Here is a 24,722-nt window from a genome sequence, read left to right on the forward strand (position 1 = left end):
AAGACGCGACACGAGGAGAAAACAGGCAGCAGCTCGCTCTCTCTCTCTCTCGTATGCATAACGCGCGACATGAATTAAACATACGCTGTTCGCGATCCCGGCGACGACGGAGGTTAAGGCGAATGCCGAGGAAGCATCGCGATAGAAAGATGTGAGAAGCGGGATGAAAAGATGTCCCGGTGAAATTGGAGTCAAGCGAGAGAGAAAAGGCGGAAGAAGGGGGTGTCGCGCTTATATATTCGTCGAGGGCCTCGGGCGCTGCGGAATCGTCGAGGCTCCTAACGTCCGACGATACTACTCGAATATACGTTAAATTAAGTAAAGGTGTGTTAAAAGCTTCTCAAATTGATAAAATTAACGACAATGAGGAGCTGATAAAAAAAAAAAAGCGCAGTTGTTCGTGCGTAAACTATTTCACCTCTGAATGAATACGCCATCAAACGTTTCCGTTCGCTTTTAAACCCAATCTAATTTATTGTTGTTCAATCCAATATATTATTGTTGCATCAAGCCCCTTTCGGACGTACTATATTTCGCGACATTCTATACTTCATACTTGAAATACGATCCCACTTGTAATTTTATGCGCTATGTAACAGCGATATGCATTTTGATGTTTTCCGTGCTATATATGGCGTATATAAGGTTGCAAATTCTACCTCGAAATTTGTCGCGAGTTATGGATTGTGTGAAACGCGCTTCATCCGAAATGAACTTATTTGTGCCATTCATTTGATGGATTTCACAACACGGGACGGAGAAGTGAAATTAAGAGATTAACATTGTGCGAAGAACGAAGAGGCGGGTATATATCGATGTCTTAGAGAGATGCCTATCGGGACCGTCGATCTTCCCGATTCGTTTTCCATTATCTTTGCCGCGGGCAAAGTTCGCGACTCGCGACGACTCATCTTATCGACCCCGACATGATTTATTCGCCGCGTCCGTCTCTAACCAGCGGACCTGCCCAATGACTGGAAAGACAATGGCCAAAGTTGACGAGGATCGCGCGGAACTTGGGTTCCGACATCGAACAGTACTCGGGGAACTTGGAAACTCACCCCTGCGAGCGAGCGAGCGCGTCCGCGACGACCTCGGGTGCTCACCCGCCGCCTTCCTCTCGCGCGTTCGTCCGTCCTCGGCGATCTCCGCCGTCGCTCGGTCGCGCGCAACCCTCTTCGAAGACGGACAGGGGATGACCGGGGTACGAGCGGCCGGAGCACGGAGAGGGCGCGGCCAAATACGGGGAGCGACGAAGCGGTTATATGAGGACATGTTCGCGGTTTTACGACCGTCATCGATGAGAAGCGATACAGCTTTGGCCGTAGAGCGAGCGGAGGAGAAATAAGAGAGACGCGTTACGCGTATTCGAAGGTTCCTTCTTTCTCTTTCTCTCGCTGCTGCGTACGTGCGTAGTACACAATCGGTATATATATATATATGTGTGTGTGTGTGTGTTTATACACAGCGGAGGGAAAACCGCGACTCCCCGTCGCGCCTTGAAAAAAGAGAGCGCGCGAATAGGAGAGACAGTCACAGCCGAGAATACACGCGTACACCCTTTCACACAGGCATATGTATATACATAGACTTAAACTCTCGTGTAGATATATATGTACATATACATATACATATACAGATATAGATATATATATATATATATATACAGCGTCGATGGAGAGGGGCTCGGTGCACCACCACATGCGTTCCCCCGATCACTCCCTTCCACTTCGGATTAGGTCTCTCTCGCTCGATCCCTCGCTCGGGCTCTTCCTCTCGTGCTCCTCTCTTTCGCGCGCATGTTTCCCGTGCGCGGTCCCGACCCGTCTCGCGTCCCGTCCTTGCTGTTCTAACTCTCTCGCGCAAACGCCTTACTCCCATTTTCCCCACCATTCCACGTCCCATTTCTCTCTCGCACGCGCACGTTTCCATCCTTTCATTTCGCCTCTCCCACCCCCGCGGAAATATGCTCGCGTAGCAGCGACGGCGGAGGCGGTGGTGGCGGTGTTGCTACTGGTGGTATGCCTGTGTGTGTATGCGCGCGGTGCTCTGCCTTAACGGCATATCGGTGCGGACGGTGGCTTTAGACACGAAGCTGCGGAAGAAGGGCCGCGAGCTCGGCCGTGCTCCGATGGCCTGATACGCACCGCGGGACGCGTTCCATGAAGCTCCACTGCCCTGACTCGTCGAGTGAGTAGTAGCCGAGTTCGTGACATTACGTCGTTTTTGTGCGCAGCGCATTGGAGGGATCGCCGACAGAGCGTCGAAAAGCAACGGGGTGTGAAGCGAGGCTTGAAGGATGAGGGAGGGAAATCCTCGCGGATGTGCCGTGTCGCGTACCCCGCTGTGCATCTTTCTCACCCCCTTTCGCTCGCGTAAACACGACTGTTAGCGAGACAGAGAGTGTCTTTCTTCGGGGAAAAATCGTCGTGTGTGAATCGTGTCTGGCTCGACGAGCACGGATGACAGTGACAATGACGACGACGACGACGACGACGACGACGACGACGACGACGACGAGCGAGTTCTCTGCGTTCTCTTCGAGAACGATAGACGATCGTCGCCGGCGGCGGCGCGACACCACCGCAATACGTCGTGCACCGACCGTCCCTCTATCGCGGCGGCCGTTAAATCGGCGTGGGTCGATCGAGAGTCGAAGGGGAGAGTAGAGCGACGGAAGGGGCGATTTTTCGCCGGCGCGGCGGAGGGAACAGCGACAGAACGCTTCCTGCTCGAGGCCGAGCTAACAGTTGGCCCGTAGAAACGCGGCGGTGAATCGGTTTCCCTCATCGGCGAGCCACCCGCGAAGCCGGGACGCGAAGAAAGTATCGACCACGGCACAGCCGGAGGCTTAGCGATGCGAAAAGTGGACCATTCGATCGGGCCACGTCATATCTCCCGGCGCCCGGCGTCGTCATCGTCGAAAAGGCGCGAGATGCACCGCGACATGTGCGCGTTCTCAGGGGGTGGCTCGTACGTTGTCGAGTATTAGCGCGCGAAATCCTCGCAAAGAGCTCGCGCTCTCTTTCGCGCGCGGAAAGGCGCCGTTCTATATTCCACTCGCTCCATAGCAAATCCCACTTGCGGATTAGGTGAACGTTGGTGCGGTGCGACAAATGTCGATTTTCCAATTTCATCGAAGAATGCTGAACGGAGCAGACGAGAAAACGTTGGTAAAAGGGTGCGCCAATAGCAGTGCCGATGCTATCGGGCGTAGCATCTCCGAGATCAGTCAGTACAAATGCATAATATCAATTCTCTATAGTTTCTGTCACGAATCATATTGAACGATAGTCCACGGGGTCTATCTATAGTAAAATGCTAGAAGTGGCGCTAGAAAGGTTCATCTTCCGGCATTTCAACTAGAATATCGATGGATACTGAGCGATTTCGGAGTGAATCGCTCGCCTATTTTAACACGATGTATTTATGGCGGTGTCGACGCAGTGATAGTGTAAGGTGATAGTGTTTCATGCGACTATTACACTTTCCGGATGTCCTACCGCGCTGTTAATGCAGCATCGAGGTACGTCTACATCAACAAAACCTTTTACGATAATTATTTCCGACCAAATGTACATTCGCCCAAGTGTGCGATAAACGCTGACAATCATTGCAACGCCAACGTCCATATGTCGTAAACATGGCTCGACAACCTTTTTTTTCCGGAAACATCTTGTCGAATATTTCAAACATGTGTCGAGACAGCTTCGAGACGATATATGAATTCCGTTCGCTTCGTCTCGTCACTTGATCGCAATGACTCGTTGACTTTTTTCCATTGCAGCATGCAACATTGCACGCCGAGCGTATTCATTTTATTTAACATCGCGAGCCTAATGCCGGTGAATTGTGCAAACAATTCGCGATCGGTTTGATGTTGCAAGGTCATGTGCGACAATTAAGTTGGCAAATATTTCGATATCGATCGATCTTTATTTGCCGTGCAAGCGTAGTACCTTGATTCGTTGGTATGGACGCGATAACGTCGATCGGGCGAATCGAGTGATAATTGGAATTCACGTTATCGTGCAATATTGATGCGCCCGTTTTGGAATCCACCTGTCTGCTGCGTGACTTTTCAAGGGCTGATGATTCATTGCCGGGATTAAGGACGGCGGCGTTATTAAGGAATGCTCGCCAGCTGAGTCTCGTTTCTAATTGCACTTCGGCATTGAAGATGCTTGTTCATCTTACGGTCCGCGTCGCCAAATTGAATCCTTCTTGGACAACGGATATTCAACGCGAAAGGAGATGTAAATTAACGTAACGTCTCTTACCGTCCATTTATAAATAACTATTTGAAATAAAAGTTGGTCAAAATGGGAAAAGGTAAATGATATACGGAGGATATATAATGTGAGCTCTCGCAGTTTGTCAAGATTACATCCTCTTGCCTATCGGGGACATGAGCTACTCTCGAAATTAGTTTCGCGCGTTTCACTCGAAAACGCTTGCCGCCTGACTTGCTTTTGGGATCGAAAAGGGCAGCTCTGCTGAATTTATTTTTCATCCTTCTCCACGACTGCTCTTTCTCTCTCGACGAGAAATGTATACGGCGCTGCGGCGTGTGTTCCAAGCCGAAAGAAAAAAAATGCAATATTATGATTCGCATCACGACTGCGTAGCCAGGCTTAATCTTTCGATTCAGGTCAATCGCATTTCTTACCGGCGTGTAGTGCGTGGTACGAAAATTCAATTAAAGTTTCAATCCATTCGTGGCTATTGTTCCGTGAGGCGCGAGATTGCGCTCTTTCGGCTGAGTCCTGATTTGACCGTTTTATTTACCGGCGCGGCAGCCCGGGAGACGCAAAACTAAAATCGCGTCGCCTCCGCGGAACTGTTCATTCAATCAATTTAGGAGCTATTTTGGGATAACGCTCGCCCCCGGTAGTTTTATCACTCGGATAAACTAACTGATTAAAGCGCCGGAAACAATGCACGCAAATCGCGACGTTTTTTTCATCCGCCTCTGTTTCTTACGCCGCTCGGCTGGTCGCAAAATGTGGGGTATTCCAGAATTACATGTGCGCTGGCAAGTGAGGGGGTTTAAAAGTCTTTTATTTTTAACTTTGAATCACTGTTTCTGAATAAACCGACGCTACTTCGACATTTGCAATATTCGCCAAGATATAAGATTTAAAAAAACAGCGATTTTTTAAATAAAATAAAATAAACACCGTTTTCCTCGCAAACTTGGTTTCAGACATAAATCACCTTTTTTTTCACAGCCAATCTATATATCGAATGACCTAACAATTCTACTATTCTCGGATTTCACGTCGCCAAATATAGCAATCTTTCTCCGACCGTTTAGGGGAAGTGCGAGAATTCAAGGAAATTCCAGAATTTTCCAGAATCTAAGGAATCTCCAGAGGACACAACAACTTTACCCTAGCCGCTCACAATTGAAAAGAGCTAATGCCGCGCACGCTTTTCTTCCGTTTGCCCGTCTGAATAAAAAGCAAGGAAATTCGTTGTCAACCGTGCGAAAGCTTTCCAGAAACATTCGAATTTCATACGAAAGAATTGTGCGAAAGTTTAATTTCATAGAAATGCGAGGTTACATAAATGCCGCTTCTCTCGGATTTTTATGACAGCCGCGACTTCCTTGATCGATATTACTGATTCGAGCTCTTCTTGGAACTGGCCCAAACTAGAAGTCTTCTGCATTCTCTCCCGTTGAATCGCATTTTTCACACGTCGCTGCAGCAGATCGGAACGATTCGCTATAAACAACGTTTATCATTTCACGATGCGACAATTGTGGAAATACAGAACGGACGTGATGAAAAACATGTTATAATTAGAAATATGTGATGAGAAAAACATACTCTTTTACCACGAGCGGAATCTACATCGCCCGTTTTTTATTTATTCTATGAAGAGATTAACAAACGACTGGAATGACACTTTTCACATGAAATAATCCGATTAATTTCAACCGCCAATCTAAACGAAATGAAATATTACGTTGTTTGCATAGACGACACACAATCTAGTCAACATAGCCAGCGGCGATGTTGTCTGACAGAGCAACTAATAAGTGACTAATTGCAGCCGGCATTTAACATCGATGACGCAAAATAATGAAATATCGCCCCGTCAATTTGGACGCAAAGCCGAAGCAAAATTCTTTAAATAAATAAATATATCGCAGAAGTGCGCGATAAACACAGATTGAATAAATCCCGATGTGAAACACAAAATTACAGATTCTGACGCAAACGCGGCCGCTTGCTTCGCGTAATGACGCGTTACGCTAACTCCTTTACGGATGAAAAGAGAACGAGGGGGGGGAGCGAGAGGGGGGGAGCCGCAGCTGAAATCGCGGCCGGCGGCGACGAGGGTTAACGGTACGCGACGAGGGACACTGCTGCTCGCCCCCGCGCGCGCGTGCTTAATTGATTTCCCCTCTTCGGTCGCTGAAAACTCGCCTGTAATTGAGCAGGACATTAATAACTCCGCGCACTGAATAATTCGCAGAAACGTACGTCCCCAAAGTCTCGAGCGACGTGCCGGTGGACTTATCGATTTCAGATTAGCACGTAAATCGACAGGCGGAGGGAAAGTGCAGGAGCCTCGGCGAGGATGCAGAGAAGGGATTCCGCCCACGCATCCGCTTGTCCCGGGGTCATTTGGGGATTCATTTTGATATTCCGGCTATTTCACTTCCTTTTATATCGGGCGTCCTTCGTCGGTATTCTCGATCCCCTCGTCAGTCTTCTCTTTCTCTCTTTCTCCGAATGTACCTTCCTCGGAAAGCGTCTTCGAATTTCTCGTTTATGGCTCCCCAGAGACCCCAAGCATCGTCTTGCTTCTTGAAGAATCCAATTTTAAACCCGGAAGTAAAGAGAGAGAGAGAGAGAAAGAGAGAGAGAGAGCGAGGTTAAAAGTTCAGTAACACAGATACCGATGGAACGATCGAGTTGACAACTTGTTTCGTCGAATGAAAGATTTGGACGCGTGTCGAAAAAGGACGAAAGAATCAATTCGGTTAAAGCTCGACCGGAAACACGGAGCACTTTCAGCACTCGTAATATCGACGTAATATCGCACGACGCAACGATTGTTTATTCATTCACTCCTCCCGCCTCTCTCCACCCCCCCTCGCCCTTCTTCTTTCTCTCTGTATTCCGTGCCTGACTTTAGCTAGACGAGAACACTACCCCATTATCGCCGGTCGAATAGATCCGGGTTCGTTAACCCGTGATACGCCGATATATCGACAGGCGGCTTCATCTGATCACACATGCATAAAGCCATCGGCGCTTGAGAGCAGCGCTCGCTCTCCCCCGTCGTTGTGCATCGCGCCGCGACCTTGATGGCAATTTGCGTTGACCTTGCGTTTTGTTGCGGGAGATCAGTCGAACGGTAACGCGACGCTTGACGTCACAGCATCACTTTTAACGGCGAAACTTCGATCTCGCATCATTTCCGCAAGTCGTTCCGCGTTTCGCTACGGAAACTTTCGGAACGAACCGTATCTCGTCTTCTCCCGTGGTGCTTTTAGCGTTAAATAGTTAACTTTTTTTTTCACAAATTTCTCGTGAAAGAACTTCTCTCGGCCAGGGCGGATCAACTGTGAAAAAAAAAAAAAAAAGCCGAACGACAAAGCGTCTAAATTATATTTTCTTTTATGAATTTCCCGATATTTAGCGCAGCTGCGGGAAATGCTCTTCCCGGATTCATGATTAAGCGCCGCGGGGAACTTTTTATTCGATCGAGAGAGAAAAAACTGACGGATAATAAAGTAAATCTTCAGTCGTGCGAGCGGCGGCCTGAAACATTGCGCGAAGCGATTGCTGGAAGGGAAGTGTTTACAGTGTCGAACCGGGGCGCATTTTGCCGTCCGCTATGACGATCGTTTATTATTGTCGCAGTTTGTTGCACGGGCGCGCGATACGGAACGGCGGAAGTTGAGAAACGGAAGCGCAATGCATCACTGCCCGACTCTCTCCCTCTCTCTTTCTCTCTCTTTCACCCGAGTTAAATGATCTTTCCGAAGATAAAGTGCCTTTATTCACTTGTAAACTTCATATATATAACGCTAGGTCCACATTTCTTCGTGCACATCGCCGCAGATGTAGAGAATGAATCGATTGTGTGACAAGTTAAAACGCACCGTTCGATCAATTTCCGTAGTTTCTTATTGCCGTTTTTATATATGTTTAATGATTGCTCAATACTCATTGATCAATTAATGCCAACGACATTGGGCAAATATATCGTTACCGATAGCAGCTGTAAAAATAGCCCATGTAAACGTGCCTTAATATATATTCGATGAATATCTCTGTTTCTGCTAGTGAAATGTTCGATATTTTTGTCCAATTTTCTCAATCCGATATGCCTCCATAAATGATGAGAGTGAAGGCACGTTCTCGTCGTTCAAGTGTATCATAAGACAAGGAATTAAAAATGGAAGGAACTATAGAGAGCGTACGAGCAGGCAGTTATTTAAAGCGAAGAAAAAGACGAACGCTTCGAAAATCCCCTAAAACTTACAGATACGCTATCTATTTATCCAACACATAAGGAATACCTAGAATCCGAAAATAAGATTAAAGAATTTAATCTCTATTGCATCTCCGAGCAAGATATCACTGAAAAATAATCAACAATGTGATTTCAAGCCGTTGTTTAATCGAGAATGTACACAATTTGGTTTGTTAAACCGCTTATACGCGCAAACTAATCATAGATTGTACATACGTAAACAAGAAGCGTGAATAATTAAATGGAATAGAAATGGATTTGAAGCTATGTACAGGCAATTTCCTTTCAAAGCACAATAGGACCGGACATTGAAAGTTCACCAAAGAACAGTAGCTTATTGTGCGCCGCTTAGTGTAAGCGGAACTCGCAGTCGGCGATTCTTTCTCACTTTTATATCGTTAATATATATACGTCGTCGAATTAAAAATTCCTTTTACAAATTTAGACTACAATTAAATTCCATGTATTGATTCGTTCTATAACTCGCGATCTTAATTGTAAATTTCCTGATTAATTTAGAGTCGACGGTTTCCCAGCAAAAATGTTGAGGGAAGTAATTATTTTTTACAATCTTCCAATCTTTGATGTTACACAACTTTCTAACTAAATTAATTAAAATTCTATTAAAGTCCCTTTCAAATTAATTAGGAAATAGGAAATACGATTTCATCGTTCAAGTTCTAAAGCTTGGCTTGCAAGAAATCCTCTCCCTTTTCCTCGATCGTTTGCAAGTGGGAAAAAGTCGGCTGTAATTTTGACGAAGAAATTTTCGCCATTAAAGTTGAAATCGGGAATGTTCTGTCGCGTTACATCTATTACATTCGAACAAGACAGACCAAGTAAATAGAGGAATTTTACTGGATATTTCAGTGTACGTGCGGGGGTGACTGGAGTGATGGGATGGGGCCAGAGCCCCATGGAGTTCGGGTAGACCCGTCTCCGGCCCAGCTCCCCAGCCCCCTCCGCCATCGATATCGCCACTGCTCCTGCCAGCGACGCAGAGGGCCGCCTCGATCGCGATGGAGGCCTCTAAGAATCAACAACAGAAAGAGAAGGAGCCACGCGTTCACAGGCCTTGCGCCTTTGACAAGGTACGTGTCTGCGCGCAGAGTCTTTGTATTTGTAACCAGTAAGAAGATTTCGACGAGCGAAAGCAAGATCGCTTCACTGCTTTTTCTGTCAAAACAAAAAATCAGATCTACAACAGATACGTTCGTAAAAAGTCTTGTAGCTTTGTACGTTAAATCTTTGAATCGCCGAACCTTCGTTGCAAGCGGCAATTTCCAGTAATCAATCGATTGATTTGCGATGATCTCTCGCGCAGATGGAGGGGCTGGTGCGGGAGATGCAAGACCCTGAGAGCGGGGTACCCGTGCGCAGCCAGAAACTATTTCTCACCTCGATCCCTTCAGCGTTCATGGGTGAGTGCCATCGGTACCTGCGTTGTGGCGTAAGCGTAAGCGGCCGTCACGGCCAGGACACTACAGTAGGCTGCCTGCGTGTTGCAGGTTACGATCTCATCGAGTGGCTGATAGACCGGCTTGCCATCGAAGAATCAGGTATGGATTCATATGTCTACCGCTGATCGCGCACTGCCGGCTGCCCCCCTGCCGTTGCCGCATCTCTTTTTCTCGCCTGCGACATGCGACGCTCTGTCTAAGGATACGCTAACGATACTGTCTCGATACTTTCGCTTCGCTATAAATCCCCATATCCGCATCGACACTTTCAGCTTGGTGGCTTCGTTGATTACATGCTAAACACATTACACCAGACAGGATTTTCGCTCGCCAAATATAAATTAATGCGCCTCATTGCGAGAAACAATGTATAATGCAGAATCCGCGCGATTCACTGTTCCGGAGAGTGAATATTTTGAAACAATTTATCCGGCCTTCTGGATTTTTCATCCTTTTTTTTCCCCCTCGCGCGCGACGATTCGTCTGTGCAAATGAAGAACGTAAATTTCATTGGGTTTCCCGTTTCGCCGCGAGGCGAGCGTAATAATTTGCGCCGAGTGAGTTTAGCGAGAATTAATGCGCTCGTAATTCGGAGAGGTAGTTGAGGAATTCGTTAATATTTATGTTTTATGAAAATAGATTAACAACATTTATGACGATACGTCAGTCGAATTAAAGTCGAATTAATTATTTTTGTAATAATAGCTTGGGGCTGATTCTCCACGAGTGCCGGTTAAAGTATAGCGCAACTTGTTGTTTAAAAAAAAAAATAAAATTATTATTTATCGTGGACGTGAACGCATGTTCGCTGGCAAGAGGGATGGTGGCTATGAACAGACAAAACTCTACCAAAACTCCATGACACAGAGCGATGTGGCATCGTTTAAGTGACCTGCACGGCCCTAAGCGATACTTAGAGGCTTCTGTCGCATTTAAGGCATTTTCTCAGATTTAAAAGATACATTATTATGTTTGATAGCAGAGGCGGTCCATATTGCTAATCAACTATGCCAGTATGGCTACTTCTTCCCGGTGAATGACTCCAAGACGCTTGCTGTTAAGGACGATAGTTCTCTATATAGGTTTCAGGTAAGTTGCATCCGGGAATAATTGAATCGACTGGAATAATGTAACTGTTTCTTCTTTCGAAATTGAAAAATTGTTTTTTAAAACGTCAGAGAAATTTTGTCGCCCTAAGCGATATCGAGCTAAATAAAAATACGACGGCTATTTGCATTAGATTTAAAATCTACGTAGTGATGAAAGAATGTTTCATTTTGCGCTAATATTTTGATTACGTTAGGAAACGATTTGCGCGAGAAATTGAAAAGAAATTCACTGCTTGCAACGTTATTTCAGCCAATTCCAATGAATGCTTTGCCAATTAAGGAATAGAAGTTCTGATTCGTTCAGCATATTTTGATTCTCATCTTAAAATTAATACACATAGACACCCTACTATTGGCCGTGGCAACACAGAACCCCCGACAATGTGGAGTACGCGATTTATCTGGCTAAACGAACGCTGAAGAACAAACAACGCCATGCTCTCGAGGACTACGAAGTCGTACGTAAATTCGTGCTGTGTTATTGCGATATAGAATATCGAAGAATTCACTTTCAGACTTTCCTAAAAAAAAACCTACTATTTCTTCAGGAAGCTTTTAACAGCCTACGTAAAAACTTGCAGAACAAATGGGACATAATACAACTTCAAGCCGAGGAACAGGTGAATAACTATCCGTATATGTCGGATCTATATTTTCCATCAATCATTTATCGAGAGTATAGCTCCGCGTAATGCCGATCTCGCATATTCGAGCACGTGACTTCTTGAAATGCTGCTGATTGTGTGGGCTCAGGTACGCCTTGCTAAGGAGCGCAAGAAGGGGGACAAGATAGTGAGCGATTCGCAGGAACGAGCATTTTGGAGAGTCTACCGGCCGCCACCCGGTTGCCTCAGTAGCCTGGAAGTCGTGCCCGTACCCACCCGTTTTCGCCCCGGACTTCCGCGACCTCCGTCACGCAAACGCACTCTTACCGATCTGCAACGCGAGGTGAGCATTGATTATTCACGGCGCCTCTTCACACCCCTTCGAGATTCTTATTTCGCTCCATTTTAATTCAATCAATTTTACTCGCAATTTTTTATCGCGATTAATCAAGAGATGTTGTAAGAATATGTGTTAGTACACTTTTAATAATATTCTAATGCCTGCAATTCCACGTTATACAAGTCAAATAAGATTGTTAATATTATGACAAAGAAGGTTAAATATTGATTAAAAAGTGTCATTTCCATATCGATAAAGTTTTACGCTTAATAAAATAAAGAATTGGATGAAATTACAATGCGTGCAATTCGATATATGTTTATCAGGTTGCCCTTCTACGGAACAGCTTGACTCGCACGAGGATAAAGGTCTCGACTGCGGTGGAAAATCTGAAATCATACTTCGAAACGTATGTGAAATATGACCCGATGTTCGCGCAGCCGCAACCTTCCAATCCATGGATCACCGACGATCACACGTTTTGGCAACTGAATAGCCCTTTGTGAGTAATCGAAATCCGATATACGCGAGTAATTGAAATCCGATTATCTATGGTAACGCGATAAGTTTAATAACGTAATTTGACGCGCATCCAGAGTGGAAGTTCCTACAGAGAAGCGTGTCCAGCGATGGGCGCTGTCGATGGAAGAACTTATGTCTGATCCTACAGGTAGAACTTTTCGATCGCATTAATAGAGTATCGCGCACATTCCGTTGGCCGAACACTCACGAACACTATTCTGCCCGCAACAGGTTTACAAGAGTTCACGAATTATTTAAGAAAGGAGTACAGCCACGAGAACATAAGATTTTGGCTGGCGGTCAAAGATCTCAGGCACAGTTCCCAAGCACAAATACCCGACAAAGTCAACGAAATTTTTAGGTATGCATTATTGCGTATTAATCAGCCGTCATTGCATGATTTTGATGTGTGAAAATAATCGACTTGTGAACGCTGAAAACACGCAGAGAATTCCTGGCGCCTGGAGCTCCCTGCGAGATTAACATAGACGGCAAAACGATGGAGAAGGTTCATCAAGAGATGAAGAATCCGAGCAGATTTACGTTCGACTCCGCGGCGGAGCATGTATATACGCTACTTCTGAAGAAGGACTGCTATCCTAGATTTATCCGCTCCGATCAGTATCGCAATCTCTTAGCTGCCGGCGTGCAACCCTTACAAAAGAAGAGGTGAGCCTCCCCTCTCGTTAATAAAGCGCGTTTAACAACGCAACGATCCTCGCAAAAACACTCCGCTTTTCTTTCTTTCCCCAGATTTTTCAGCTTCGGCGGTCAGGTCAAGAAGAAAGTTTCCTCCACTTCGACGCCAACGTCCAACACTCTCGCTAACATAGGTAGCGGCGGCGGCGGCAAACGTAGAGGCAGCGACCGGAGTCTGTCCGGAAGCGCCCACGAGCTCGCCATATGTGGTGTCCGCGATGTCGCAACCGCGTCGCGAGTGCCGCACTCCCACAGCCAATCAAACCTCACCGACATTCCATACAGGTACGCGAGGGTTGCGGGAGAGAAATGATCCGAGAATGATCCCCGGGAGAAGGCGTATCTGTCCTCCTCCTCCCCCCCCACCCCCGCTGTCACTGACAGCGGATAAAAATGACTGTCGCTTTTTTGCGTATTATTCGTTTCGCGCGGCATCGGGTGGGCGTCGCCGACGATAGGCTTATTCGTGCGCGTCATATTTTCAGGGGAGATCTACCACGACTCGTAAAGATACCTTCGAGGCCTAGTCCACATAGTATTCAGTAAGTCACCCCCGATACATAAAACCACTCGGTTTTCTCGATTGAATGTAGGATTGAGCCGCGCGCGGCGCATTAATAGCACCTTCCGCTCTTTCCGGGCTGCTCCTCGTTTCCTTATTATTATCGTGGAATATCAAGCCTCTCATTCTCCATTGTTGAAATTTTATAATAATAACGAGTAACAAAGATACAGTATTAATACACTGATGAGCATGATAAATTTTCGATCATACTCCAACAATTTGAATATATAAATAAGCGTAGCAAGTGTAGTAATCAATTTTGCAGATATTACTTCGTGAAAATTGTAAGAATGTATTTTAATTTTCATCGAAATTTTACTGAATCATGAAGATATTTTATAAGTGGACCTGATGTTATTGGAATGAACAAGATTCAATAATTAAATGTTTATTGCTTCTCCGGAATTTGTAAATGAAGAATGAAGAGTGTTGTTTCTGAAAAAGCTGGAATAATTCTATTTTTGCCTCTCTGGAATTACAACCGACGATTATAACGAGTCCGGCTTGAGATGCACGAAGTAAGAACGGTCCGAGCTATTAATGCATTCCGTCGTACCGCGCTCTGCTGTATCCTTGTATCAGATTTTGGCAAAACCCTCCTATATATAATATCTATATATATATAAATATATAAATATATATATATATAGATACTATATACGTATATATTTTTCGGTGTGTTTGAAAACTTTTTCGCACTTTCAAAGAAATCATTGCGTTTATGAGAAGTTCACCAAAATGTATGTAAAGCAGTATCATTGGTAATCGTGTTTGTATGACGATATTATACCCGCTCTTTGATCCTTCTCGATAAATATCTCTCTCAGTGTTTCTCTTCTGAATACTATCAAATATTATCGTACGTAGAGTGTCTCAAAGAAATTGCGTCGAGATTTCTCGTAAGTAAACTTCTGTTTCCTTGTCAGGAAGATAACGTCATTGACTTGTATTGTAATTTGAGACACTCTGTATAATTGCCTTGATGTCGATATTTTGTGTTGTCCGTATCAAGCTTACAATTCCTCTATGTTCATTTATATATGTGATAACTCTGTGTAACACAATACACGCGTGATACTTGTCCAGCACATAAATTTGCACAGTTAACAATACATATATCTATTCCTTCTTCCGTTATAATTTATGTAATATTTCGTAAGACTTTTTTGTCCAACAATTAAAAAGCTGCGTTACTCGAATGCGCGACAAGAGAACACAGATTCCGAGGCTTCAAACTCGACTTGAAAAAACACGAATCGTCCAGATTTATACAGGACGTCCCGTAATTATTCTGCTCAGCTACGAATCTTCCGGAATAGAATAGTTCCGGGACACCTCGCAGACACACGTATGTACGGAAACCTATTATTACCCTTCCTAGTCGTTGAATGAAAACCGCATGCATGTATCAACTGACGTTGAAGACAAAAAAAAAAAAAGAAAGACACAGAAATACATACACGCATACGCAACAGGCGCACGCAAAACGCGTGGTATCTTACCGAAAGCAAACGGTGAAAACTAAATCATATAATAAAGTTCCTGTTGTCAGGGATGCTGGCGCGACGGAAGTGGCGATTCGCCTTACGGACGACGTGTGCCCGTGGGAGGCCGCGCCGGGCCCGAGCACGGAACACGGAGGCGCGACGTCGGCGGACGCGACGACTTCTGGCGGGACAGCATCAGCTGATCAGACGCGACACGTGTGGGATAGCGGCGGCGGCAGTCACGCGATGACCGCCGAAGTCGTGCGTCTCTCCCGCAAGAATTCGGCGCAGCTGGACTCCTGCAGCTCGTCGTCGGACGTCAGCCTCGCCATCGCGGAGGTCTCCGAGCGGCTGCGGAAGTCGTGTAGCTTGCAGCATAGCAGTAGCATAGGTCGGTATATAATTCGGAGACGTTATTCGGACGTCGACCACAAATCACTTTATCAAAAAGACGAACGCGCTGTTATCCAAAAATTGTAGTAAAATAATCCACGGCAACGCGAATTCACTTTCAAACATTGAAAAAGATGTATTTCGCAAAATGCCGAATTTTACGTCGCGAATTTGCCGAGTTTTTCCTGTTCACTGACATTCGCGAAAAAGAAAAACGTGTCTCTAAATATCACTCTGTGCTTTGGAATGCGTAGGTGCACCGATTTCAGGCCCCGTGATAACGCGAAACTATTCCACTTGTTCGGCGAGCGGTCGCATCAGACTCTCCGAGATGAGTCGCGCGTCCGTGTCGTCGTGCAACTATCCGTCGCCCCAGCAGTCATTCGAGTACTCTCACGCGGTGGTCGAAAAGGTGGAAGAGAGATCGTCCCTGGAGAAGATCGTACCCGAGGAAGAGGCGGAATCCGCCGTCGTCCGTGAAAGTCAGTCGAGTCCCAAGTGAGTTACCTCGTACGCTACATTCATTATGCTATATCTTAATACCCGGTACTTGGATGAAGAACGAAGCCTATTCCTGTCCGCCAGGACGTGCGCGAAGGCGCCCTTGATCAGCATTAGCGCGATCGTGGGCGATCTACCGAGCGACAACTCGACAATGGAGAACGGCGACGAGGAGAACGCGAGCGAAAGCTGCACGGCGAGAGACGCGACGGAGATCGTCGTCGAGGAGAAAACAAGGGGCGAGGATTCACGGGTGGACACCGGGGCGAACGTGTCCCCGGTAACCGAGGAAGCAGCGGCAACGACGACGACGACGACGACGGCGGCGACGACGACGGCGACGACGACGACGGCGACGACGACGACGGCGACGACGACCACGGCAACGGCGACGTCGACGTCGACGACGACGACGACGACGACGACTGAGGAACCGTCGGAGGAGGCGCAGGTCGTGCCTGTCTGGGAGCCGGACACCCGACAGGAGGACCGAGCGACGTCGTCGACGGCAGCGCAGGCGGTGCCTCGGGAGAAGCGTGACAATAATGTTAACGAAGTATGCCCGTGGGAGGACGAGTAAGTACTCTGACCTGACCTGATCTGATCCGCTTACGCTTGCTGTCTCGCAATCATCTTCCTCGGGAATTGCTCTCTCCGTGTTTCACGTTAATCACGTTATCTCGTAATAATGTTCTCATTCGTACGGAGCTCACTGTTTGTTTCAGGGAGAACTGTAGAGTGGATGCACCCTATGTAAAAACCTATGCGACTTTAGGTTACTTGTAATTTGTCGTTGATAATGAATCTTGCATTTTGCATTTGCAACATTCGCAAATTCGATTTCCAATTTAATCCACTTTACCGAGCCCGCGTGTTCAGACCGTTTGCGCGACGAAAGTTCTCGACTATTGCGTTATTCAAACGACGAGAATCTTTTTCGGCGATGCAACTAATTACGCGTGAGGGAAATTTCGAGAGAACGTGCACGCTCGCGAGTCGCGCGAGCGAAGTACCGCGAGATGAAAAATGGAAATGCGACGGCGAAATGAATCGATGACGCGAAGGTACGCGCATTGCGGGAAACGAGCGTCGGCGTCTAGTCGCGAACTTTGCATCGAATTACTATTAATATTACACATATGGCCTAACAATCCGATTTGTTTGCTCCAAGTCGTCCGCAAATCCACGGATACCTCTAGATCTTGATTCGCGATCAAGAAACTTGGATCTCTTTCGTCTATTCCGATCTCTAGAGTCTGTTATTCAACCGCTGCTATCTCCGCGAGTCGCATCGAAGAAAAGATCAAGATTATTAGTGAAAACGCTGCAAAAAAAAAAAAAAAAGAGATCGGGCGCGTGTTATTGTTCTCAGAGACGCTGAGCGGAGTGTTAGTCTCTAATATTGTTCATAGATTGACGTAGACTAGAAATTTAGGAGATATGTCGTTGTTACAAACAAATAGTGATACGTAGATCGTGCCTCTGTGACGCGTTGAGTTAAGCGTTTCAGCAGCACCGTTTTGCCGAGCAAGTAGCGAGTAAATTTGAGCGCACGGATTGGGAATTCGTTATGCTCGGTTCGATCTTATCAATTAGTATCTCGCGCAAACGCGTGCTCGTAGAGTGCCAGTCAAACTTGAGCCCCTTGGCCGCTCTCCATGGTCGCGCTTTTCCCGGATACTCGCCTTCCTCGCGGGTCGCACCTCGCGAAGCTTTACGTTACGATATGTATGCGTTACAGTTATTGTGATTCGCGCGTTTGTGGTCTGATTAACCCGCGAATTAATCGAACTTGGATCAACGACATCGCGTCGGAGGTATCGCGAGTATAATTTCCAAACGTTTTTCTTTCTCACTTCAGAAAAACATTGCATCCCAATGCGTGGCGCGTTGCATAATTTAAGCGCATCAATGTGCACGTCCTCTTACTTAAAGTTATCGTCTAGAGTTAGCGTGTGTTTTACACCGTATTTTACGAGCGTATTAACTATTGACAAATTATCGTGACCTGATATATCGTAAGTGTCTATATATATATATATATAACTACAATATATTTCATGTTATTATTATTATTATTATTGTCATTATTATTCGCCACTTATCGCAGTCGCGCCTCAAATTGATTAACGGAGACGTCGACGGCGATTACGGCGATTTTACGATGTTTCACTCGTTAATCCTCGCTCGAGCGGATCGCGCTCGCGAATTAATAAAGAAAAAAAAAAGTAAAAAAAAAAATGTCGGTGCGAATCCAAATGATGGTAAAGTCTGGGGACTCTAAAGAGAATACCCGTCGCTATCGGATTTCTGATCCTGTCACTGCCCCAGGATCTCTGATCCGACGTTAGAAATCGAAGGAGAGGCTACTTAAAAATTATGTAAATGCATTTTCAAAGGAAGTTGTGCTCTTACGTAACTGTAACGTCGGTGTCTTTTCATGTATAGTTTTAAGATTAGAACAATACGTAATTATTATATCCTGATTCCCGAGACGATACGTTTCTCTCGCGTTTGATCGCGAATTTTATAACAATTTATATTTCGACTGCCGACTCCTCGTTTCCCCTCGACGAGAGGAGTGAGCGTCTTAGCTGATCGGAACGAACAACGCCTAATTACGTTGCATTTTTGCAAGAAAAGATGAAAAGGAGAACGAATATAAAAAAATATGACGAATTCTAACGTTCGCCAGTTTCCTGAATATTGAATTCTTCGATCTCAATTCACTTTGACGTAACGTTCTTTGATCACAGGATGCACTTATTTTCCATACGCAATAGTAAACATGTGGTAAAAAAAAAGTGAAATACATACATCAACGATTATTTAAGCGCAACAAGTCGCGTACGACGGTCTGAACACTCGAGTGTAATCATAAGGACTCTAAAAGTATTCACAACGGTCATACTGTTAATTCAGCAGCTCAACTTAAGTAAATCGTTCTTATAATAGGTTAGTCTCGATAATAAGACTAGAGTAACACATGTGTCCCGCGATTGATAAGGAAATGAATATAATATACTTGCCGCCGTACGATTTCGTTCGCCCCACAGCGATCGCGGTGCCGTATTTCATTGTGATTTTATTGTACGAGCTGTTAAAAAAAGCGCTATACGGTCAAATCTTCGAGAAGATGCGAGAGAAGACGAGAGAGAACTCGGACGCTGGAGTAACCCGCAAATCCTAAGCAAGGGAGGAGCCATGAAGCAAATCAAAACAAATATTACTCGCCTAAGGACGCTATTCTGTGTAAATAACTTCCCACATCATCGCGTATATCGCTTTCGAGTCTTGGAAAATATATTATATTCATCGCGCAAGCCAAAGACCTCTCTCATCGCCGTGTATAACGCGAGGGCGCGCCCAAGCTTCACGAAAACGCATCCTTCGTGTCTTGCTGCTGGAATCGCGAGCTGAAACATTTCCCCGACGCTTCTCGCAAAGAGTGAATCGATTACTACTTCTCATTCGCTCAGAAAATCGTCATAAAGGCATAAACGAACGTTATGCGTGGTACACGATGAAAGCTTCAGAATTGATATCTTGATTTCAAGTCAAAAGTATATTTTTTAAGTGCAAATCTTAAGTCGAAATTATATTAACTGTTCACTGTTCAGCTGCAATGTTCAATTGAATCACTCGAGCCACTTGCAAAAGCGTCTGCGATCATTCAGCAAGATTCAGCACAGACTCGATGAACTGTCATGTAACCTTGAGCGCAATCCTTATACCGCATTTTGTATAACTTTGAACCGCGGCATCTGGTGTACATCGATTACATTTTTAGTATGCCATTATCAGAATTGCAAAGTTTAGCTCGAAAAGTTTTGTCGAGGAAGAGAGAGAGAGAGAGAGAGAGAGAGAGAGAGAGAGAGAGAGAATGAGATAGAGAGAGTGAGAGAGAGAAAGAGATGGAGAGAGAAGGAGAGAGAGATTAATAATGTTTAACGTAAAACACTCCGAAACATTGATAATATCTCTTTGCTATTTCGATGTGTTGCGATTAACACTTTAACGTTGTGGAAGAAAAAAATGTGATTATTTCGAGCATGATTAATTCGGTAAAAGTGGCATTTAAATAATGTAACGGACAAAATGTGATTAGTTTGCAAAACTAGTATACGTAGGCGAAATAATAAGTATGAATAAAGTCCAGAGTATCTCTGTAAAATAGAATATACTAAAATATTATTATATAATGAAAAATTAACTTGCATAAATTATTCATGTTTTGCAAGTTGCACTTTGAAAAAGTCTGCAAGATCCGGTGCCACCGTATATACTGTCATATTGCTTTATACAGCATTTCTAAGTGTTTTGTTTTATAAAATATTTTCGCGGTTTGAGCAGAATTGTAAATATCGTTGGAATAGCATTTGTATATTTTTGTCGTGTACATTTATAAATTATATTTTTATCTAGATGTAATGAGTAAGCAACATTTTTGTGATAAACACGATAATATTATTATTGAGTTTATTGCAAATCATTAAATCCGTGACAAAATAATTTTAATTTGTAGCCTCGAAAAGAAAAATAGTAATAATTATTATCATTATAATTGAGAAGAGTATGTATAAATTATATTTAAATGGAAACAAATGGCAATTTTCCTTGTATTAATAAAAATACAAAATATTTTTCTTATTGGAAAAATTAGACGGATCTATCAGATTAAAAGCCAGCGCACCATCGCTTTCTACGCTGGATTACCATTTAGTTATTCAAGTTGCCATGAATCTACGATTAGTCGAGCGATATTATTTTGCTCTCCAAATTGCGAAGTTTCGCATCGCGCATACGTGAAGCAATCATTCACATATACATATTTTCATGCGCAGCCTAATGATATGTAGACGCCATCGATAAGCGAGTGAAAATTTTTCGTGTGAATCTACGTATTAGATCTAAAATCCAGACATTCTAGAATTAAAAACTGACAGAGATGTAAGAGAGGAGAGGAGGAGGTTACCTTCTTCGATTCCGATAATTCAAAAAATTTGGAGGATTTTAGATCTACCAGAGTGTATTGATCTGTCGGTTCAACGCTTGAGTTTAGAGAGTGAGTTCGAAAATTCGCAAGGGCCTGAGATACACCGATTGATGAGACGATCGAAAGACCCAGGAATTCGATTCTGGTTCTTTGGATCTTCCAAATTCATTTTTTAATCTCGTCCGGTGAAAGACAGTCGCATTATCGTCACGCGCTGTATATTGTTAAACATAAAAATGTGAGGGACTGGATTTCCACACGATTTACTTGTCCTTTTTCCGAAAATTACATTTTGCACGAAACATGTGGCGTAATATTCACACAAAGCCTAAGATGAGAATGCTAGCGACAATAGTGATAAAATATGTAAGTTGCATCGTTAAATTCACGATAAAGAAATTGAAAATCAATTAAGTAGATCCAAAATCGACCTTTCAATTTACGTCGTTCCTTTGTTCCTTGATTAATTAACTTGTCGCGTTAGAATAAAATTGCTATTCCGATTATTTTCCATTTTACTATCAATTACCAATATCAAATCCGATTGTAATTAGTTTTTCTTAATCCTAAAATCTCATATAAATGTGTGCATTAAAGAATACAAATCGTCATGTTTAATTGCACTGCCAATCAAAGGATAATTGCAACATTGTGTTTTTCAATTGTTTAATACATAATCAAAACATAACCTCTATAACGCAATGATGCAATTTCGTTAAGCGCAGAATGAACTAACGATTAGAAATATTATAATTGAAAGCACTCACCGCGCGCGCGGGCCGGCAGTTCTTCTATCCTTTCGCCGACGCCGCCGTCTTTCAGTTCGTCAGGTTCTCCATTCCTTCGGCATTCGGGGAAAAACAGCTAATCACGATCAGTTCATTTAATCGTTGCTCAATTAACACGACCGCTCGTCACTTTGAACACTTGTATCGAGAAACGATTTCAATCACCACACAACTGGCTACACTGATTAATAAATGCTCCATGATAATTACTCGGTTACATGAAACGCGTGATGTATTTCGGACAATTTCGGACAAATAAATAACCGCGAGGCGCGACGCAACTTTAACGTCCGAGATCAGTTACGAAACTTTTGCGGTCTATTTGAAAAGCTCGAAGGACGCAACGGCAACTTCGCACCGGTTACGCCGAGCATAACCTCGAACATCGTTTAGCGACAGTACGAATCTCGAGATATATTATTAAACGGCAACAAATACGATCATTAATACTTTATGTCGATTCTCTATTGCTCTCTTGATTCGTCCCGATTGCGTATGAGATTTATTTGCAACGGCAAAATGTACATACCACGAAAAAATCACCGCACATCGTCCTTCATCAGCATGCGACACACACAACACACCGGACATCTACCGAGTCAAAACAGAGATTTTAACTCTCTCATAATCGAACGTAATATGAAAATAGAATCAGCTAACTATTGTCGCGTATTTCAACGCAATTAATATGTGGATCGTTGTTGCATTATTAAGGAAAGACCAAAAGAATTTTAATGAGAAATATAAACGTTTGTATTTAATATGATTTATAACGTATTCGGTTATAAAATATCTCTCTAGCGTACATTTCAATTTATCTAATTGCAAAAACATAACATAAAATACTTTGAAATGCTCAATATATATTTCGTCATAAATAATACTAATAAAATGGTAAAGTATAACGGATCCAGCTTATATACTGTACATATGCAACATCTAAGTAGAAAATTAGTATTTCTTATGATTATGAATCACTATACACAAATAAAATTACAAGACATTTCGGTCGTTTATTAAAATTACTTTCACTTATTTATAATAAAATAAAGTGACTCAAATTGCAAGAAATAATCGTCAACTAGTTCGCAATCTTGTTTTAAATAAGATAAACTCGTTGCATATTTTCTCGCGTTTTTACTTTTCATTTTTCTCAGATATATATCTACGTCTCAGAGATTTCAAGCGATGGCGAAAAAAAAAGTTAACGCTCTGGAATAAATTCGCGATATATTTCGAGTTACGCGATGCAGATCTAGAAAAATGCGATCGGTAAAATGGCTATAGCGCTGCATCGGCTGGTGAGTTGACGTTATCGCATAAAAAAATATATATATATAAAATAGCGTCGGTTATTTCCTTTTGATAATTTAATGACGAATTAATACTGTTATAATATAGCGAAAATTAACTTTCCACGAATTCTAAATCGGAATTCTAGTTGTAACTCTTTTATATTCTAACGCGAAAAGTTAACGCATCTTGCTCGCACACTTTCGTAATCGCGTTGTCCTAAACACGTTCATTGAAACGATAGACGCATACCAAGAGCGTGTTCTGCTCGTCCATCGTCCATGATCGAGACGCGGTTGTCTGCGATTTAATCCTCCCACTCCCAAATAATATCTAAATTTTATTAAAAAAATACTTGGGTATATTCTGTTAGATTTAACAATGCAATAATATATCGACAATATTATTAATTTTATTCTAAATATCATCAAAATAAAGACAATAATTTATCGTGTTTTATTTATTTTGTTATTAATGTATCAAAACAAAATGAGGAATATCACCATTAATCGTAATAGAGATATGTACTATATATTAATGACACATCGGGAATGAGAGGATTAATGATAAAATAGAGAATCGTGTGAAAGATATAGAAAAGAGACAAAGAGAGAGAACGAGAGAGAGAGAGAGGGAGAGAGAGAAAGAGAGAGAGAGAAAGAGAGTATGCGAAGAATTAAACTACAAACGGGTCGCAGACGTTGATTAGTTGCTTGACAATTAGTAGCGTATAAGTAACAGAATACCTTTGTATTATTGTACACCTCGCGTTAGAATTTGGCGTAGCACGAGTCTTAACTTGATGCGCTAACATTACGCACTTCGGCGACGATTATTATTATTGATACTGCGCGTGTGAAGATATAAATACATATGTAAAGAATATGTTATGAGAGAAGTGGAGGAAGAAAATGTGTTATTAGCGTTGTAGACGATAAAAAAAAAAGAAGGCTTTAGTGTATATAGTTTTATAAAGTGTTAATTATAGTTATATTATATAGGAGATCTATGATACACACACATACATATACACACACACACAAACAAACACACACACATATACAAAATACATTGCTGCGAAGAAACGTATGTAAACAGATACGTTAATTAGCAAATATAACTGATTATGAATTCTCGTTGGTGATGGAAGGCGCATAAAATTGGTAAACCGTCGTTCCGTTAAACATAGTTGCATACTAATTAATATATCGTGCGTAAGGCTGCGGGGAAACGTTGATGGTTACGTATATATATATAATATGTGATATACGCGTGAAATATTTTAAGCTGTCAATAGAATGTCTTAATATTAAATATTATAGTGCCATTACGCAAATTTCTATCACTCAAACTACCTTTATCATGTTTTCTCCGCTAATTTTGCAATTTTTTTCTTACTTTCTTCCTTGTATTATTTTTTTCATTATTTCATATTTGCTTAATCATGTGACAACGTGGGAGAGAA

At 43.3% G+C, this 24,722-nt stretch overlaps 2 protein-coding genes across 8 annotated transcripts in view; one reads left to right on the plus strand and one right to left on the minus strand.

The window, feature by feature from the left end:
• Positions 1 to 22,646, minus strand: part of MICAL-like (protein) — a 98,480-nt gene extending 75,834 nt beyond the window's left edge. Inside the window, exon 1 of the mRNA XM_067357198.1 lies at positions 21,944 to 22,646. The gene's annotated coding sequence lies outside the window, so the exon portion shown is untranslated. The remainder of the gene's footprint in view (positions 1 to 21,943) is intronic.
• On the plus strand, positions 2,006 to 24,587 carry LOC105673087 (regulator of G-protein signaling 9). Of its 7 annotated transcripts, none has more exons than XM_067357206.1 (18): positions 2,006 to 2,190; positions 9,370 to 9,590; positions 9,824 to 9,920; positions 10,008 to 10,058; positions 10,939 to 11,048; positions 11,410 to 11,526; positions 11,617 to 11,687; positions 11,815 to 12,016; positions 12,340 to 12,515; positions 12,610 to 12,683; positions 12,767 to 12,896; positions 12,983 to 13,204; positions 13,289 to 13,519; positions 13,720 to 13,776; positions 15,352 to 15,677; positions 15,934 to 16,177; positions 16,265 to 16,756; positions 16,906 to 24,587. In XM_067357206.1, exons 2-18 carry the CDS (start codon positions 9,519 to 9,521, stop codon positions 16,964 to 16,966), a joined length of 2,733 nt encoding a protein of 910 aa, XP_067213307.1. In that variant the 5' UTR covers positions 2,006 to 2,190; positions 9,370 to 9,518; the 3' UTR covers positions 16,967 to 24,587. The 7 variants fall into 7 exon arrangements, with proteins under 7 accessions (XP_067213307.1, XP_067213309.1, XP_067213308.1 ...); XM_067357208.1 differs by having other exon boundaries at positions 10,942 to 11,048; positions 11,617 to 11,688; positions 11,822 to 12,016; XM_067357207.1 differs by having other exon boundaries at positions 10,942 to 11,048.
• Positions 24,588 to 24,722: the final 135 nt, after the last annotated feature.

This window comes from Linepithema humile, chromosome 6, assembly GCF_040581485.1.
Source record: "Linepithema humile isolate Giens D197 chromosome 6, Lhum_UNIL_v1.0, whole genome shotgun sequence".
NCBI lineage: Eukaryota > Metazoa > Arthropoda > Insecta > Hymenoptera > Formicidae > Linepithema > Linepithema humile.

Excerpts from the sequence above, each read along its gene's own strand:
- LOC105673087 (XM_067357202.1), top strand. The coding sequence starts at position 9,519 with ATGGAGGCCTCTAAGAATCAACAACAGAAAGAGAAGGAGCCACGCGTT. Across the intron at positions 13,777-15,351 it reads CCTAGTCCACATAGTATTCA|GGATGCTGGCGCGACGGAAG; the intron begins GTAAGTCACCCC and ends TCCTGTTGTCAG. Across the intron at positions 15,678-15,933 it reads GCAGCATAGCAGTAGCATAG|GTGCACCGATTTCAGGCCCC; the intron begins GTCGGTATATAA and ends TGGAATGCGTAG.